Source organism: Globicephala melas, chromosome 10 (genome assembly GCF_963455315.2).
Source record: "Globicephala melas chromosome 10, mGloMel1.2, whole genome shotgun sequence".
NCBI classification, from domain to species: Eukaryota; Metazoa; Chordata; class Mammalia; order Artiodactyla; family Delphinidae; genus Globicephala; species Globicephala melas.
The window spans coordinates 33,417,722-33,438,491 of NC_083323.1; the positions used below are offsets into that span (position 1 = coordinate 33,417,722).

General features: G+C 36.8%; 2 protein-coding genes across 5 annotated transcripts in view; one reads left to right on the forward strand and one right to left on the reverse strand.

The window, feature by feature from the left end:
• Window positions 1-20,770, reverse strand: part of NTS (neurotensin) — a 71,231-nt gene that overhangs the window by 22,395 nt on the left and 28,066 nt on the right. The window lies entirely within an intron of this gene.
• RASSF9 (Ras association domain family member 9) overlaps window positions 14,111-20,770 on the forward strand; it is a 28,713-nt gene continuing 22,053 nt past the window's right edge. For 2 of the 3 annotated variants that reach the window (XM_070046489.1, XM_030856451.3), the window contains exons 1-2: window positions 14,111-14,581; window positions 14,818-15,126. Coding sequence is in view for 2 of the 3 variants with exons in the window: in XM_030856451.3 (XP_030712311.2) it covers window positions 15,080-15,126 (47 nt within the window). In the remaining variant the exon portion in view is untranslated. The remainder of the gene's footprint in view (window positions 14,582-14,817; window positions 15,127-20,770) is intronic. The other variant, XM_060306790.2, reaches the window with a different exon arrangement.

Below are 20,770 nucleotides of genomic sequence, written 5' to 3' on the forward strand. Positions count from 1 at the left end.
TAAATGCTAAGACCAACACTTCCCAAAAATTGTCTTTCATCATGATCATTATAGGAAGTTGTCTACTAATTCTGACAACGTGATCCCAATACCAGTTTGAGATGCTGCCTCAGTATTTCACTGTTCTTAAATGTGTATATGCAACCCCATTGACTTTTCCTTGTTTTAGTGATTAGTGCCCTTCAATGAATTTTACTAAATTATCTAAGTTATCAGACTTATTCATATACCTTTATTAGTATCAATAATATTTCTTTATTATCGTTTTATTGCTTGGAGGCTCTACAGCAACATTCTCTTTTTCATTGTTGATCTTGTTTGTGTTTTTCTTTTTTCTTGATCAATTTTATTAGATATTTTTCATTTTTATTCAACTTTTCAAAAAAGCAACTTTGGGTCTTAATTTTTTCCATCATTTGTTCTTTATTTTATTGATTTTCAGTCTTACCGTTATTGTTTCCTTTTACTTACTTTTGGTTTAAATTATTCTTCCTTTTCTTTCTTTTTAAGGTTAGGCTGAGGACGTTAATTTCAGACCTCTTCTTTTTTTCAAATATAAATATTTAAATACATAAATCTTATCAGATCGTGGTTTTAGCTGTTTTTCACTAATTCTGATCAAGTTGTATTTTCATTACCATTCATTTAAAAACATTTTCTAATTTCCTTGCGGATTTTTCTTTGATTCACAGAGTGCTGGACCCCACCTGATGAGTTCCTGATTTTGTAGATCAGGTTGGTGTCAGAGAATCAGCATTTCCAACGAGTTCCCAGGTGATGCTAAGGCTGCTGTTCTGCGGACCAGATTGGAGGGACCACTGCTCTCAGGCACAGTTCTTATTCTCAAGGGGTGGCCTTTCTGAAGATTCTTCACTCTAGCAGTTTGGAAATCCGATTTCTTCCAGCATCTGCCTACTTCCAGAATCTCTGTTCTGCTCTCATTCTCCCAACAATTATTCTCTGCCTGGTATGTGGAGTCAAGCCTTGTACATCATTGCCATGTGTTTGTTTAGTCAGATATCTGGAGGGGCCACTATGCAGATTTCTGAGGCTCCTCTGTGCAACTCCCTCATCTCTGCTACCCTGTGCCATGGAATACAGCAGCCTCAGCAGCAACAAAATAGAATCGCTGTTTTCTTTGGCCGGCAGGTTTGCTGCCTTCTTTGGAGGCTCTTCATCCCTGTGCAGCAGTTTGAGACGTTCCCAGGCAGAAAACCAGAGTAAATGTGGGACTCAGCTCAGGAGTTATCGTTCTTTCAGGAATTATAGTTATATGCTGTGTTTTTTCCAAAGCCTGAAAAGAGTTGTTTCATATATTTTATCCTATTTTGTTGATTTTTATGTCAGGAAGATAAACCTGATATTCATTACTCTGCTGTGTCCAGAACTGACTGTGTATATACCTCATTCCTGCAATCCCTTACCCTCAAATGAATGAAAGATGTTCTCTCAAATAGCTAGTTGCTTTTCCTTTCTTCCACTTCTCATTTTCCACTCTCCAACTCCTGCTTCAATTGTAAAAGACACAGCACAATATTCAATACTTGGAACTCAACTAAAAGGGACCATCAATGAACCAGAAGTAATTCTCTAAGTAACACTTCGATTGAAACAAGGTAAATGGCAACAAACAACCTGATACAAAGAAATCTGTTTTTCGATTGTTGATTCATTTTAAATTCATTCATTCAATCATTTATATTTATTGAACATTGACTTTTTGTCAAACACTGTGCTAAAGATTGGGAATTAAACAATGAGTAAGAGAGACATAATTTTTTTTATTACAGTTTTAAGAGAGAAAGTCTGAAAGAAAAATCTCACGGTGAAAAAAAGAACATTCCAACTGCCTAGATGCCAAGAGTTCGCTTTGGTTGGTGTCTGTCTTCGTGAATTCACCATGGTTTAGGATCCAGAAAAATAATCATGTCTTAGTTCTAGATATAATCAAATCCTAGGCAACTTAATTCACGATAACTGAACTCACCGAGAGTAAAGTACTTTAATCAGAATAGCAATCTCTTAATTTATACTAAGGTCTCTAACTACCCCAGTGTCTGCTCTTACACCCTCAGACCAAGGCATTCTTTCATTTTACACAAGTCTATTATAATCAGCAATTGCTTTGTGAGAATGAAATCAGCACAAAGATTAAATGATAAGAATGGTTTCTGGCACCAGTCTCTGGTAATCTAATACTTCACCTCCACAGTAATAATAGCTAATATTTATTCAGCCATTACTTTCTCACAGCATTTCAGTGTTGTACATACAGTTATAATCCCTGTTTTACAAATAGAGATACTGTGTCACAGAAAGATTGAGTACCTAGTAAGTGGCAGAGCTGGGATTCAAACACATGGAGTCTGGCGCAAGACCCCAAGTCCTCAACTGCTCTGCTACAGGGCAATACAGAGTACAATATATCAAGATCTGATATATTGATTCTTGGGATGGGCAGTACCTGTATTGAGGACACATTTCTTTCTTTCTACTTTTCTGTGTTTCAGTGGCTGGCTACTGTCTCTTTGACTAAGATATTATTTTTTTAGATATGATAATGAATTCAATAAAGTTTCAGTAAAGTTTTTCAGGTAGTTTTAATCTCCTTAATCCATTATTATGGATCTCCTCAATCCATTATTGTTCAGTTATAGGGTGATCTCAATCTGGAACACTGTGGGTGGTGTCTGCATTCAGAAATATTATATTTGGCTTTAGAATCTTAAAAAATTTAATTTATTATGTGTTTAATATGGCAAGATTTCACATTTTAAAAAAATCAAATTTTCATGGATTCTCTTGAAAAAAAATCATAAAATTTAGAATTAATGGACCCACGTTTCACATAGTTCCAATCTGCTAGAGCAGTCCAGGCCACTGTATTCGTTAGCATCACCTGTTAACAAGTTCAGGCATTTTCCTTAGCAATCTTTAATATGTAGCTTAACTTGAAGGAAAATAATTTCTGATATCATTTCATCAAACTGTATATAGCTCTAACATTACTTTTAATAGGGTTGTCTATAAATGGAGTGATTATATTTCTTCTTTTTTAAAATTTAAGTTTTGTTTTATGCGGGAGTATAGTTGATTTACAATGTTGTGTTAGTTTCAGGTGTATAGCAAAGTGATTCAGTTATACATATATCCATTCTTTTTCCCACAGAGGTTATTACATAATTTTTTTTATATAAATTTATTTTATTTATTTTTGGCTGTGTTGGGTCTTTGTTGCTGCACACAGGCTTTCTCTAGTTGCGGGGAGTCGGGTCTACTCTTTGTTGTAGTGCACGGGCTGCTCACTGCGGTGGCTTCTCTTGTTGCGGAGCATGGGCTGTAGCTGTGTGGGCTTCAGTAGTTGTGGGTCGTGGGCTCAGTAGTTATGGCTTGTGAGTTCTAGAGCACAGGCTCAGTAGTTGTGGCACACGGGCTTAGTTGCTCGCGGCATGGGGGATCTTCCCAGACTAGGGCTCAAACTCTTGTCCCCTGCATTGGCAGGTGGATTCTTAACCACTGCACCCAAAATTATTCCCCAAACAGAGCATTTTGATTAAATACCCATAAAAAGTGTATGCCCTGGAAAATACTGGGAATTATTATTTTTAAAATTTGGCCAGTCTAATGTTTAAGAAGGTACTTGACTTTGTTGTTTTATTCAGCATTTCTCTGGTATCTAGTAAGTCTGATTATAATAATTGTTTAACTCTGTGTAATAGTGTGATTTATAATAAGAAATATATATTTGGCCTTTGTCCCCATTTCTGGCTCAGAGGTCCTAAAACACTTGAATTTACTAAGTGAGAATGGTAAAGATGTCTGCCTTTTTTAACATAAACGAGGTGAATTTTGGACCCCACTGAAGGATGGGGGGCTGGCTGCCAGGATAACCAACCATTTGTTTTAAGGGTTGGACCTTTCAGTCTCCTGGCCTCTACCACCTCCAGGGAGGGGAGAGGGGCTGGAGACTGAGTTCAGTCACCATGAATCATTCATGCCTATGTAAGAAAGCCTCCAGAAAATCTTTAAAGGATGAGGTTCAGAGAGCATCTGCATTGGTGGACACTTGGCAATGTGGGGAGAGTTGAGCACTCTGAGAGGGCATGGAAACTGCGCCCTTTCCCTATACTTTTCCCTATACTCTCTTCTACCTGGCTGATCCTGAGTTATAACCTTTTATAATAAACCAGTCATTTAGTAAGTAAAATTGTTTCTCTGAGCACTCTAAAAAATTAATCAAACCCAAGCAGGGGGTTGTGGGAACCTCTGATTTACAGGCTGTTCATCAAAAGGATAGGTGACACCCTGGGTTTGTATCTGGAGCCTGAAGTGAGGGGTCAGTGGAGTCTCGTAGGACTAAACCCTTAACCTGTGGAATCCAATGCTATCTCTGGGTAGATGTGTCAGAATTGAGTTAAAATGTTAGGACACCCAGCTGGTATCTGCCTGGAGCATTGCTTGGTGGTGTGCGGGCAACTCCCCCTCCCCCATATGTTGGAACTGTGATCAGTAGACAAGTACTCTGTTTAAGAATTTACCCCAAAACTTAGCAGCTAAAAACCTTTATTAACTCGGACAGTTTTAAGAGTCAAGAATCTGAAAGTTGTGTCTCAAGATCTCTCATAAGGTTTCAGTCAAGCTATTGGCCAGGGCTGTAATCTCTGAAAGGGGTGGGTGTCATCTGCTTCTGAGCTCACCCATGTGGCCACTGGCTGAAGCCTTCAATTTATCATCATGTGGGCCTTTCTAGAGGGCTGCTCACAACATGACTTACCCCAGAGCAAGATAGAAGATACAGCCTTTTTATAACCTAATGTTGCAAATGACACACCATCACTTCTGCCATTATTTGTTAGAAGGAAGTCACTAAGTTGAACCTACTGCTGTTCGTTAGAAGAGTGTCACCAGACCTGTCAACACACAAGGGGGAGGTGGGATTAAGCTTTCACCTATTGAAAGGAGGAGCATCAAAGAATCTGTGGACATATTTTTAACACTTCAACAGTGAGCTCCTTTAATCTTTCTGTGAATTGCCTGTTTATAAGAATGACAATTTTTTTTTGAATTGTAGTTTTAAGGCTCTGTTACATGTGAAAAATCTACAAGCTCTAAGCCACTAGATTGGAGTAGCAATAGAGTCACATTTTTAAATATATTTCTCCCATCAATCACTTGAGTAAATGCCTATATTTATCAGGAAATCTAATACCACCACCTCTCCCTCTTTCCTTTACTTCCTTCCTTCTTTGTAAAAACAAAGCAGTCCTGCTTACAGAGAATACTGGGAAGGAAATTTTGCAAATGTGAACAGCTTACTTGCAGTTCTAGTTTTTTAGCTGCCCTTGTTCTATGGCTCTCACAAGGTTTCAATCTCAAAAACTGGAACCACAAAGTCGGATCTGTGCCCACTGCCCTAACAAGCAAGTGCAGATAAGTCCTCCCTCACAGACTACAGGTTTTTCTGTAGAACCCTAGTGAGAAACATGCAACCTGCAAACTTCCTCCCAGTTGGACTCGAATCACCTTTGGCAACCCGGGTAGCCTTTCAGTCCAAGATGGCACTTTTATTCACTGAGAAATTCTATAACATTAAATCTCAAGGGGAAGATGTGTACTGAGACCCCTGAGCTTCCCAGGAGGTTCCCAGATCCAGGTGCAAACTCACCCACCTCTACTACCAGAACACAGTGGGTATTAAAGGAGGTGGCTTTTTTCCAAGGGAAAAAAGGTACTGGTTTGTTCTTCCCCAAGGAAAATTAGTCCAAGTTCATCAGCTTCATATTATTGGTGTCTGAGTCTACTTGGGCTGTCATAACAAAATACCATAGACTGGGCCACTTAAGCAACAGAAATTCATTTTCTCAGAGTTCTGGAAGCTAGAAGTTCAAAATCAAAGTGCTGGTAAATTCTGTTTCTGGTGAGGACACTCATCCTGATTTGTAAACAGCTACCTTCTCTCTGTGTCCTCGTGACCTTTCCTCTCCGTGCCTGCAGAGTGAGAGAGCGCTGGTGTCTCTTTCTCTTCTTATAAGGACACCAGCCCTATGGGATTAGGGCCCTACTCTTATTACCTCATTTAACCTCATTTAGATGATTCCCTAAATGCCCTGTTTGAATACAGTCACATTGGGGGTTAGAGCTTCAATTTATTAATTTGGGGAAGACACCATTCAGTCCATAACAATTGGTACTGGTGTTTTGATACATATGAGGCTAATATGTTCTCCACATCATAAAGAAAGATGGTTGATAGTGGTAAATTAAAATTACATTCACAAAGTCTTTACTAAGTTTAAAAAGGAAACATTCCCAAATCTACTTAATAAACTATCTATTAAGTATCAATTAAGGAAAATTTTTCCAAAGATTATGTAAGTGATTGTATTATAATTCTAAGCCATTATTGCTAACATTCATAAAATGGCAATAATAATACCTAGTTCTCAGAGTTATTATGATTTTCCTCAGCTTGCCTTAATAGATTTAATTGCTTCTCTCCCATATCACCACTGTGCTTTATGCATAGCTCTATTCAAGGAACGATGCTTTATATTACAATTGCTTTTCCCATTCAACTCAAGCTCTTTGAAAACCAGAACTGTGCCTTCTCATCTCTGAATAGTAGACTTTTAATTCAGTGTCTTGCATACTCTAGGTGCCCAATAAACATTTATTTTATCAAAGAACTAATTAGCCTCAATTCAAGGTGCTTGTTAAACATGAGCCAAACATAAATGGTAAGAAATACTGATCAGCAAATGTATTAGTATGTTTGTATCTTTTTTAACATTAATAATTTAAATATTTTAAACCTTTGTTAAAAATCAAGATTTGTCATTCCATAATATTCTCTGAAAATTACCACAGATTAATTCGAATCGCTCACATAATGCATTTCAAAGGAGAAACCAGATTTCAGGCTTTTATTTTGGGTATTAGTAATATTTGAGGCAAACTCCAGAGTCTTAAACCAATAAATGATTGCTCTTTGTAACATTTTTTAAATGCTCTGAATTGAAGGATATTCTAATTATTTCCTGTATTCAGCATACAAATGTAAACTCTTTTTTAATACTTACTGATAATATCTATAACCCAGTCAGACCTGAAGACTGAAAACCAACTTAAATTTTTCACAAGTAATAATTCTAGCAATTTCATGTGTGAATAGTTGAGGAAGTAAGAAAAGAAGAGGTGATTCCAATTCTGTCGAGAACAATCCAACCAAGAGGATAATTTTAGCCTGAATCATACACACCCCAAGTGGTAGGGCCTGCAGGGTGATGGAGCTGACTTTTATTGACCATGTGTAATGGACTTGGAACGTTATCTCTGTTACTACATTAATTTTCATGATAATCACATTAGGTATGGATTCTATCCATTTAGGTTAGTTAGGAAATTATATTACATGACAAGAATTCTCTCTCTTAGAGCTTTTGAGCCTTCCCGAAAGGAAGGGAATATTGGCTGGGAGCTTTTATTACCAGTATGAACCAAGTCTTGAGCACCCACTGTTACAGTTTTCTGTTCACATCAGTCATAAGATGGGACATACCCACAGTCTGACACTTTACTCAGCCTCTCTCTTTTAGACATACATACCACGTTCCTGAATTATTTTTCTCCCCCATTTAGTGCATACACAGAAAGCATGTCTTTTATCTCTATAATCTTCCAGGTAGCTCTACACTGAAAAACTATTTACCAAATGTCAAACTGTGTATGATTTAATTGTTCTTGACTCCGTATCATTCTCTATTTCCCCCTGTGCTGACAGGGTTAGACGCATACGAACTATATTTCTGAGATGCTTTGCCAAGCTAGTGGCTTCAGTGCCAACTTTCTCTTAAGTCCTCACATTGAGAAATACGGGCAGAAGTTTGGAAAGTGGGAGGAGCTGAGAGATTTGCAAATGCTGACCCAGCACTGTTGGAGTGCACGCTTCAGGGTTTTCACCTGGAATAGTTGTAACAGTAGTGGAAGGCTGAAGAAGTGTCTCCAACAGCTGAGAAGCTGTTGCTGGCTCATGGGTTTCAGCACAAGCACGGTAGCAGCTTCTTGGTATTCTGCTTATGTTTCTCCATTCTTTTTAACACCCTTGTAAACAATTCGCTGCATCAAATCTTGCTTGGCTTGAACGATCTAAAGTGGTGTTTAATATCCTGACTGGAAACATATGGTATTTTTCCTTTTCTTATCCATTCCATTTCATATTTACTAAAAGAGAGCTCCAAATTTCAAAATTATTGTCTTTGACACGTTAAAATTTGAAGAGTAAATTTCTAGTAATAAGCATAACATATATCTCTATAAGACACTATTTTTTCAAGAAAAACTCTGCTAGTGCTTCAAGAGCACATGAAAATTCTTGTCACTGGATTAAAACTATTTTCTTTCTTTATAAACTGTGAAATAGATGTAGTTTAGACCTGTGAGATTTGAACCCAAGTCATTTAAATGCTTGCAAATAGATTAAGCACATACAGTTATATAATTTTAAAAGAATACTGAACTGGGAGAACAGAGTTTCAAGCCTAATATTGCATGAAGTATGGAAATTAATTTATTCTCTTTTGCACTTAGAGTCCTTGGCAGTAAAATGAGTCCTTGCATGGATGAATTCTAAGGTCCATGTTAGGCTCTATATTTTTTATTTTGTTCTATTTTAATGTTAATTGAAAAGGTATATCTGAGTTATTAATATAGCCAACAAGGTCTGTTCTTGGTTCTACTTCATGCTAACATAAGTTTTTGAGCAAGTGCATTTATATCTGAGTCTTGTCTTCTTTATTTACATAATGAGACAATTGAAATAGAGGGTATCTATGATTCTTACCTACACTAAAGTCATCCTTTTTTTTTTTGCAGTACGCGGGCCTCTCACTGTTGTGGCCTCTCCCGTTGCGGAGCATAGGCTCCGGACGCGCAGGCTCAGCGGCCATAGCTCAAGGGCCCAGCCGCTCCGCGGCATGTGGGATCTTCCCCGACTGGGGCACGAACCCGTGTCCCCTGCATCGGCAGGCGGACTCTCAACCACTGCGCCACCAGGGAAGCCCTAAAGTCATCTTTGATTCCAGTTTGTTCTTTGTTTTGAGTAATAGTTAAATCATCACATGGCTCGACACCTCAGTTTTCTTATTAATAAAACTAAAATAATATTTTCTCTTCTGCTGACCATAGTGGAATCAGATATCAGACATGAAAATGCTTTGCATAAAGCACCAAAACACATTATAACTCTATTGTTTCATATAGCAGGTGAATGTATATTTGAGGGTGTTTATATATTCATATGCACACATTTTATTAAAGTATCTTTGTTTCACAACACTTTCTTTGAAGTTGAGTGATTTTTTTTTACATTTTTGGCTGCTTTGGATCCTCATTACTGAGCATGGGCTTTCTTTGTTGCGGTGTGCGGGCTCCTCATTGCAGTGGCTTCTCTTGTTGCAGAGCATGAGCTCTAGGCACAGAGGCTCAGTAGTTGCAGCACGCGGGCTCAGTAGTTGTGGCGCACGGGCTTAGCTGCTCTGTGACATGTGGGATCTTCCCGGACCGGGGATCGAACTCATGTCCCCTGCATTGGTAGGCAGATTCTTAACCATTGTGCCACCAGGGAAGTCCCATGAAGTTGAGCAATTACTAGTAGCAGCCTTCCTTATATGGATTTGTCACTTTATCTCATTTAGAGTTAATAATAGCCATGGCTACCAAGTGAAGAAATTTGGCCTTTTATTTAGGACACAGGTATCTGGCCAACCCCCAACCAGCCAGCTATTCAAATACTGTTTAATTAATTAAAAGCTTGGAGCCACCTATTAGCTGGATGACTAATTAGACATGATTACGTAAATCCTACAAAAGCTTAGACGGCCATTCTAAACTTTTTTTTGGAGAATCAAAAGAATACTGCCAGTAATAGAATCCTAGAGCTGAAATGGGATCTCTGCTTCTGGGCTTTTCCTAAACCATTCAAAATTGTTATCTCTTTCTTGCTCAAAACTTTTAGAGAGGTTATTTCATAACCCATGACACGTACATTCATTATTTAAAAGATTCTGTGACAAAAAAATACATCTGTTCCACTCTTTAGACATGTTTTCTATTTCCATGAGCAATCTTAAGATAGGAAAGAACTTTAGAAGATAGACACTCATTGGAATAAAAATAATAGCTCTGGAATTCAGTTTAACCGTATCCTCCACTAACTTTTTTGAGATTTTCTACCTTTTGCTATATAAACAGCTCTGTTCTACATGGTGCCCTTTTGCCACATCTTGATTGTCCAAAGATTCTCATTCAAGTTTGGATTCCACTCTTCTGGCCAGTTTTAATTATTTCTGAGTTATTTGTTGTCCAAACAAAACAGGTTCTCTATCTTACTCTTTTCCCCTTAATTGAAAATGGGGTTTTCAGTAAATCAGATAAACTGATTGATTATAACAAGCTCTGTAGTATGTTATTTCCTCACAGATTACCATATGAGTGGTGATAAACTGGCTCAGAGTCAAGTACCTGTGTGTAATCCAAGATCTAGAACCTCAGCTCTGCTATTTTTTTCATGCAGGCCCTGGGGAAAACTGGCTCTTACTAGCACAGATGTGTATGATAATTACACCAGTAAGCCAATTTAATCATTAAAATGTGAAGAGTAAATTTCTAGTAATAAGAATACAACACATCTGTACAAGACAGTATTTTTTTAAAAAGTTAAAATTCTTCTAAACTTACGTCTAATGAAAACTGAGAATGCATTATTATTATCAGAAATCTGAGGCTCAGACACATCAAGTAATTTATCCAAGATCTTTACTAGGAAGTGGCCAGGATCTTTACTATGACGTAGATCTCTGTGGCTACAAAACTCATGCTCTTAACCCCTATACTTATATCTGCTACCCTTTTAGTGAAGTCATCTGTGCTAAAGCTAAAAGTCAGAAAAGTTCATATAATAAAATGTCTTGAGTGTGGTCACTAGAAGTCAGGATGGGGTTGGGGGGAGGGGGAATTGGAGGTAGGCGGTACAAACTTCCAGTTACAAGATAAATAAGACTAGGGATGTAATGAACAGCATGATGACTATAGTTAACACAGGTATATAATGTATATTAACGTTAAGAGAGTAAATCCTGACTTCTAATCACAAAAAAGAAAAATTTGTTTTTCTTTTTTGCTTTCTCTTTTTATTGTATCTATGAGATGATGGATGCTGGCTAAACCTATTGCAAGAATCATTTCACAATATATGTAAGTCATTATGCTGTACACCTTAAACTTATACAGTGATGTATGTCAATTATATCTCAATAACACTGGAAAAATTCGATTTAAAAAAGATTTCCTAGGGAATTCCCTGGCTGTCCAGTGGTTAGGACTCCACGTGCTTCCACTGCAGAGAGTATGGGTTTGATATCTGGTCGGGGAAATAAGATCCCACATGCTGCGTGGTGCAGCAAAAAATAAACAAAAAACCAACAACTTCCTAATATGAAGAGAGGCTATGAATAAACTAGACAAAAAATTGATACATTTGTCTGTTATACCTCCTTCAAAAACAGGGTTTTCTATCAGAATACATGTTTTAACACTGTTTAGCTTCTGATAACACAACCACAGATTACATAATGTTCATTTGATTGAAGAGAATATTCATTCTTTTATTATCAAGTATAATGTACCATCCTCCCTGTTGATTTTTCATGTTAATTTAAATATGTAAGGAAATATACCTTTTCTATTTATTTTGGTTGAGCTGTATACTTAGAGATGATTGAAAGAACATTCTATTTTCTGCCATCAAAACACATTTTACACATAGGGAAAGATAGGGATTGTACAGATAAGTAACCATCTTTCTTCTATGAAGATTTCCTATTGGTTCAGAAAAGGACAGATGCATGCTCAGAGTTTTTCAAAGTATAATTTTCAAAAAACTGCTATTATGAATCTCATACAAATATATAGTGGGCAAGTGTCAAAGATTGACTTATTAATGAGGAACTCAGCAGAATTGTAAAACTGGCCCAAAAGAGGATAGGGAAGACTGCTATATATAGTTAGTGAATTAAAGACAGAAGGCTGAAATAAAACTAAGTTAGATGTAAAATTGGTTGATGTCCTACAGTGCAATAAAACTATAACCTTTTGAGTTATCTTTCTACTTGCATCTTTCCTTTTTCTTAAAACACAACTTAAACCTAAATTTCACAGAGTCTGGGCCTAATCAGTAGTAAATAGTAAGTTTAAAAAATTGCATTCTGCCAGGGGACTGGATTATCTTTGGGAAGAACTATTAGACAAGGCTCCATTATATCACTGAAAGGACATGCAGTCATTAGTTTGCCTAATTTTCACTTTGAGATAATTTTTTACCTACTTTCTACCCTGTAAAGAAAAATAGCCAGTTCCTTGTCTAATACTATATGTCAACACTACTCTGACCATCATACTGACAGAGCTGAGAATCATCATTTTAAAAATCAGGCAATTTGGTAGATGCAAAATAAAATCTCATTTCAATTTACCTATACAATATCTGGTTACTAGTTTTTTTTTAAACATGGTTTTGTTATTTTCTTTTCAAATTGTTACTTGCTTACTTTTCTATTTAGATATTAGTGCCCATGTTTTTGATTCCTTTCAGCTTTTAATATCTGAGAGATATTTAATTCTTACACATCAAAGAGCTTGTCATAAATAGTATTAATAGAATATTTTATGTGAGGAATAATAAAACATCCTAAATGAGGTTCATAAAACATCCTAAATGAGGTTCATTTGTGCGAACTTGAAACTCAGCATAAGATTATGCTAGTAAAGAATGTTTCCTCTTGTTCCATTAAACTCCTCTATTAAAAATTGTTTTATATGAAAACTACATATACAAATAATGTTAATAAGGGTGGAGAACCAAAACTATAGGAAATGCAGGGATATTTGTAAATGCAACATTCTTTGCAAATTGGCTGCAGCCATCATATTAATAAGCAAGCAGTATAGCTTTAGGGGATTCTATTTTGAACAACTTAGAATAACTGGGCAAGTTTCCATGATAGTTTAAATAGTTTAAATGATTAGTTTAAATGATAGTTTAAATGATTTTTTGTGATGTGCTTGTAAAATAAAGTCAAGAACTGAAACTGAAGTACACCCTAAATATGGTTTTATTTACGCTGCATGTAAAGTGTGTATGTATATGTGAGATATATATATACACACACATACATGTAAAACAAAATATGTCATTACTACTTACGACTTTCAGTATTTTAAAGGTTTTCTCTGGTACCACTGCCACAGATCCATTTAAAAGATGACTGTGTTTTTAAAAAAAATTATCCTATCTTCCAGGAGTAGAAAAAAGGTAACTGAATTAAAGCACTGGCTATTGTAATAAATTGGCTAATTTCTAACAGTTAGGGATATATATATATATATATATATATGGCTTATATATAATATTTATGTACAATTACAAACAATAAACAAATTTTAGATAATAATGTTATATAAAATACATATACGTGTATACAGTATAGAGGACTAGAGAAGAGTTATGCTAGTAAACTTTGGAAAAATGATTTTTTTGAGCTCTGTATAATTCTGCATAAATCAGGACATATAAAAATTATAGAAACCTTTGAGATCACTTTTTTTGCTTGCTTTTGTTGAGGGTGGAGGGTGTGCTCCCAAAGAAAGTCTGAGCCTTTCGTGTTTCTAGTGGTCCAGAGATCCCCTGTCCTGAAGTGGTATTCAGAGTGAAGCCACAGTTTCTTTTCCCTCCCTCCCTCTGCTACGGAAGCCCAAGATTAGAAGCGCAGCAGGCAGGGCCTGGGGCGGGCAGGAGTTGGGGCGAGCGGGCGGGGGCAGAAGAGAGGGGAGTCGGAGGAGGGGAGTGGAAACGGAATCCTAGAAAAAATGTCTTGGGAAGTTTCTGCAGGGCCTCGCCCTTGGACAGCGCTTTCCCACGGCGTCGCGGGGCAGGGGAGTTCCTCCCGCGCTGCTCGCTGCCGCCCGCACCCGCGTGCGCTCGCCCAACTCTGCCGGGGCTGCCGTGGGCCAGGGTTCGAGATCACGTGAGACTAGGTGATGTCAGCCAGCCCCTCGACCTGCACACTTCAGTTCCCTGAAGTCCTCGCGGCGCGTCCTTTCTCAATTTACTACTCGAGGGGCGAAAGCCAACAGTTGGCTCTTCGTTCAAACGCCCGTGGTCTAAAAGGGCCAGTAAGTGCCAAAGATGCGGCGGGGTCGGGACCCCAAACCCTGGCTGGTTCCTGTGCCAGTGCTGTGATCATTCAGCCCTGGAGCCCTTTGGTCCTTCAGGTCCTCCAGCTTTTGGAAGATGACCTTGAAGAGTAGAGGGACGGAGTTGGGGGAAACTCGGGGCTCAGATTCCTCAGGGGTCTGGGAGTCTCCCTCGATCCAGCCTCCAGCTTCGCTCCTCGATGTATGTTACAGCACTGACACCCCGGGCGGGGGAATTTTGTGTCGAATCGCTGGGCAAAGACTTCTTGGCCCTCACTCCTGCTTGCCTCCGTCAGATTACTTTTCACAGACTGGAGCTGGATGGGAGGTGGAGGTATTTACTTTTAAATCTTTTATGTGTGTTCACTTCACCCTGTGTGGTTGGGCGTGGAGAGCGGAAGAGGGGGGTTTCCAAAGCGAGTGAAATTCCCATTCCGTGGGTATTACCATGCCTGTGGGGTGGCAGCTCTTTTAGCAAGTCTGCAAATAACTATAGAACACAATAGAGTCCTCCTCCCTTCCTCTCGTTCTCTCTCTCTTTTTTTTTTCTTTTCCTTTTCCTGCCTCCAGACGCCTCCTTCGAGGCTGAAGCTGGGCAGGTCTCCAAAGGTGCAGCAGCCACAGCAATCCCGCAGTTCAAAGTTAAGCAACAGTTGCACAACTTCCAGCAGCTCCCTTCAGACGGATACTAATGAGCTGAAAGCCAGGAGCATCTGAGGAGGTGAAGAGGAAGCTTCCAGGTCTCTTCCCTTCACCCTAGAAATCCAGATATCTCCCCCATCCCCAGAGAATTTTGAGATACTGTCCTTGCTGTTCGCTGGCCTGGCGGGCCATGGCTCCCTTTGGAAGGAACTTGCTGAAGACTCGGCATAAAAACAGGTAAAGTCCAGCGTGTGTGTATTCGGGAGCTTCTGTTGTGAAAGTATGTGTTTTGTTGCAGTTAGATTCTGATGAAAATTGCTCCTGGGTAACAAAGCTCTAGGGAGTTAGGGCTAGTGTGTACACTCAACTGGTGAGGATATTGTTCCAGTAACAATGATTGCAGTGACCAGTTCAAGGATCTCTGAAAATAAAGGATGATTATTTTGACTCCTTTTTTCTCCCTTTGGCCACTTCTGGTTTCCACCACTAGCATCACCTTCTCCTTGTTTGTTGCCTCGCCTATTTGAGAGTAGTGGGATGGCAAGTTTTATTTTGCTTTAGACAGAATTTTAGTATATTATAGGAAGAGTTAACATTTTGATGAAGACATAACTAGAATTTATTAGCCACTAATTAGAACAGAAAAACAGAGCTGCTGATACTATCCGGAAACAATGCTTTGGCTCCCTTTTTGAGTGGGGCATTCCTAAAACCTGGAAAGTTCCCAAAGTGAAAATACTCTGTAGAGAAACGTTTTGTGAACTCATTCTTTCAAAAATCTTTGAGAAATTTAGGTGATTTTAGGCACTAAAAAAGGATTCAAACAGCTGTCCTTCTTAATCCTTATTATTACTATTTTACTTTGATTTGATTTGCTGTTTTCAAGCCGGCAATGCCCATTGTGTAAATAAACGTATTTCACACACACACACAGATTTTTCTTGAGTCAGTATGTGTGTATCAGTCCTATTAAATATTTTATTAACTCAAGTGCTACATTTTTATGCCTAAAAAAATGTGAGGCTAATTGTAGACACGGGCTTTACTTTTTAAACATACTTGTTTTGGCATAAGCGCTTTTCCACAACTCTTCTCTCAATCACACCTGTTTGTACTTGTCATAATTTACTTAGTGTCAATTTAAAAGCATACAATTACATGGTAGGAAATGATACAATTATTTTAGAGGGTCTGCATGACAATATAGTGGTACAACTTTAAAGTAAATCTCCAGACTTTATTTTGGGCATGAATGTCTACTTGAAAAATTCTGTTATTACCTCATTCCAATGTCTTTATGGTTTAGTTGACTAGCTTAAGAAACAAAAGCAGCAATAATCAATACTATCAAACTTTCTAAACCTGTTTTATTTTCTAATAATCTGATATGTCACGAATATGGTATTTATGATAATTAATGAAACTATGTTAAAATAAAGAAATATGTCTGGGTAGTATTAAAAACTATGGTAGTGATAGTTATCAAAAATAGGCTTGTATTTTCCTAGTGTCGATGCATTAAAAAATATTTCAGACGACTCCCCTTACCAAAAGAAAATCCTTCCTACTTTTTAAAGGATTTTTCAGTAGCATCAGTTTTGAAGTGTGTATGTTTAAATGCTGTAAAAATATATAAAAAATTACTTCAGGAAAGTTCATGGTATTACAAAACAAGTTATGTTTTTGGCATAGTGATCTTTCTGAATGCTATCCCTGTAGTTCAGAGTTGTTGTGTATTTGTGTGTGTGTGTGTTAACTAATTTAAGAATTCTGTCATTGGTACACCAAATAACAGTGCAATAAAACTGCATGCACCCCTGTGAGTTTCTCTCATATGGCCACTTGTGTTGCTTTAATTTGCCACTGCAAAATCTACTCTACCCATAAAACTAGCTTTTGTTCAGGGAGGTGAGTATACAAACATTTTTAAAATATTTTTTCTACGCAAAATTATGAAAAAGTGGAAGGAAACAATGACAGATGGGGAACTTAATAGTATTTTAAGTTGCTCTGACAAAATGGAATGGTGCTTCCTGAAGGTGATGCTTTTTTATGAACGTGTGTTTTGGCGAAAGTGGTAATAGTGAGGCTGTGCATGAGTTGCTGTGATAACTGAGTGCCTCCCTTTAAAGATTTGTATTTTTCCAATCCTTAAGGTTGCTTAAACCACAGGGGTAGCTAGGGACATAAAAATATGGGTATTTCAAACTAAGCAGTAAATAAGCCACATGGTGTGTTGAAATACAATTAATGTATATTTGTTTTTTTCAAGGTTTAGTTTTGATATAGATGAGATATTTTTGTTTTGTCTGTTTTTTCACCTTCACAAAGGTGAAACTACAGATGAAACTTAGTTACATGATTAAGTTTATCAATTTCATTTCCTGGGTTCCATAATGATTTAAATAATTCCACTCCAAAATATAGAAACCAATAACTTTCCTTAAATGACAAGTGATTCATCCTTTGATAGATTCATTCTTCGATTGATGATAAAACAGTTATCTGATAACAGCCAATGCATTCTTCAAATATATCGTATAAAATTCCTTGTAGAATGTAAAGGAAAAATTTGAGCAATATATTTGTATACATTGTGATATAACATTTATACAGTTAAAAGAACAACTTGAATATAATTGTATCTTTGTCAGCAGGAAAAAATGAGGATTTTTCGAGGGAATATTAGGATTTTGAGATCATAAAATTTTGAGAAAGTTTATTGAACTTTTCTGCATCCTGTTCTGTCTTTTCAGTTTTGTTCACTCAGAATATTTATCACCCAAGATTGAAAGTCCTAAGGTAGCTCTGTAAATAGTCTCATAATACATGGATATTTGAGAGTTTTAGAGACAGGATGGAAAACAAATGCAACTTGAAAGTATGAGGCATAAAAAACTTTTAGAAAACACACACTGTAAAGGTTAAGGAGGGCAGGGCCATATCTGTCTAGTCCCCATTGTGTTCTAATTCCCAGGGCAGTGCCTGGTATGTGATGGACGTATATAATACAGTTGTTTATATAATTTTATAAACTAAAATTATAATTTGTATTCAAGTCAAAAACACAGTAATCATTTTATTCTCTAGCATCATCTGAGATCAGCTGGTATTATATAAAAGTGAATACTTTATAAAGGATTGGTTGATATTTGATAAAATCCAAAAACCAGGGAGATGGACAAATAATTATATGGATTTGGACACCAAGCTAATCCTCCCCTACCAGAAAATATTTTCTAAATGTTAAGAATCATTCGATTTAAAAATCTGGAAAACAGTCTTCAGGAAATCTGAAAATAATACTTGGTCACAAAATGATTTTATTTGGACACACAAACATTTTATGCTTTTCATTTCTTTTTTTTTTTATTATTATTATTGGGGTATAGTTGTTTGACAATGTTGTGTTAGTTTCTACTGTACGGCGAAGTGGAGTTCCCTGTGCTATACAGCAGGTTCTTATTAGTTATCTATTTTATACATATTAGTGTATATATGTCAATCCCAATCTCCCAGTTCATCCCACCCACCCCCGCCTGGATGCTTTTCGTTTCTAACTTTCATGCAAATAAAAGAAATGGAGCCAATGTAAAATCTTTATGCTCAGAATTATTTTTTTAAAATTTTCTAATTTTCATAACATTTAATAGGAAGAGTACAATTTTCAGAAGATCTTTTGGTCTCAGGAGATGGATTGTTTACTTTGGTTCCATAATAATAAAATGTTCTGTGACTGAATCCCAAAGATTGATAACTACCTTCTTAAGCAACTTTATGTTCACGTGAAGAATAAAAACGTTGGAGAGTCTAGATATTTTCTTTTCAATAAGCTATTCAAGTTTCTGAAAATATTTTCTAAAAGTCACTAGGTGGCTTTTGTTTCTCATAGAAAACCCAGAGAAGGAAATAATGAAGCATGAATTTACTCGACATTCATATGGTCATTCAACAATTGAATTCAGATTATTAACATATTCAAGTATTCACATAAGTTCCATCTGTAGGTTCTATTTTCAAAACAATGATTGCTTTAAAAGCGAATGCTTCTAAATAGCAATCAGCAACCTTTTTTTTAATAAGTTCAGAAAAGTGGAATGTCACTTTAAAGATCTGGGGGATTCTTGGTTGTGAGTTATGATTCCTTGGTGTTTTAATTAATAAAATTTGAGGGCAGAAAATTGGTTGGACTTTTTAACCAAACCTTGCTAGGAGCAAAAAATTGCCAGACTAAAGCAGTATTTCATATGTTTGTTGGATATATAAAATCAGAATTGTTCTTTCAGGTGATTCATTGATAATAACAATGAATACGAAAGGATCTAATTTAGTGAATAAGGCCTTATAATTATTGTTAGGTACCATTCAGTCAGCTCTTGGCTTTCTTTTGGCTTTTCCTATACCCGTATCACAGGTGATAACAAGCATTGTCCTAATATCAACTTGAAATCAAAAGTCTCCAAAAAATATATTTGTAATAAAATTATTAGAAGTAAATAACACAGCTCTATTGTTGTATAATTGACACATAAAATCTGCATTTGCTTTTGAATGAATTAGAACATATCTAACCAAGTTGTTTTAAAACCAGGTGCCTCATATTGCTCTCTTAAGTACCTCATGCCGCAGTTACTTCATCAGAAGGAAGAATTGAGTTTTGCGGTCATGGTAGAAGTTGCTGGCAAGCTGGATGTTTTCTCTTTGTAATTAGAAGTATGGTAATTTATGAATTCTGCAGAACAGGAAATTATCTTGTACTGTTTTGTCTAACCTCCAATAAATATTTGAAAGGGCCCTGAAATTGGCTTGAGAAATGCTGGATATTTGAGTACGTACATCTTTTTAGTTCCCAGGTGTTCCTGAAAGAGATTTCCCCTGATAATACCTGGTAACTTAAGTAGTTATTAATTGACAGAGACAGCGCATTAGGAACAATGATTGGAATGCTCTATCCCTGGCAAAAATATCCTGAGAGCAGTGGCAGCGGTGAAATTGAGCTCTAGGTTAGATCTTGAATTGTCACTCAAAAAAACTATAACCCAACTTAAAATCCACTACATAAGATGTTTTATTATGTACCGTATCAATTCATGAAGAATGTCAAGGTGAAAATCTTAAGGATTTTAAAAAAGTTTTTAAAAGTTTGTAGCTGGTTAACAATTTTATTTACATAGCCTCTTTATTAGCTGGACTGTATAACTTAGAAAGTTTTGATGTTATTTGATTGGTATGTCGTTTGGGAGATCTGATAATGGCTCTAGGTAATTCACAAAAGTATGGCTCTCTTCTTTTGATTTTAGTTCTAAAAATGAAAGAAAGTTGAAGTAGGAGTATGACTTTACCTCTTCCAGGTGAATGTGTATTCCAGTCCTTGACAAGAGATCTCTTTGTCCCTAGCATATTGGCTTTCTAAAATAAGGCAAAATGCCATCTGCACCAAGTACATGTGAAAGGAAAAAGTTCAGCATACTTCTTTGTGCTAATGTTCTTTCATGTATACTTGCTTAGGAGTTTTAAAAGACATCCCTTTGGCAAAACACACATAACACATACAACACTGATTTCTTAAGAGTCAATTATTTGGTTTTTAAAAATAGATTGTGATTCAATTATTGTGGAGCCTGTTGTAGGGCTACACCTTCTAGAGAAAGTTTGCATATCTGTTGATAGTAATTTAAAGCAATTAGTAATGTGAATGGTCACCCAACAGTGACCATTACTTATATGAATGGAATAGAGCCTTGGGGAGACATTTTAGCATTGGCAGTGATAAGAAAAATATTTCAAGAATGAAAATGAGCAATGGGTATTAAATATGCTGACAAACAAGGCAAATTATTCTCAAAGGTTTATATCTGCAGGCTAGAATGCCCTCTGTTTT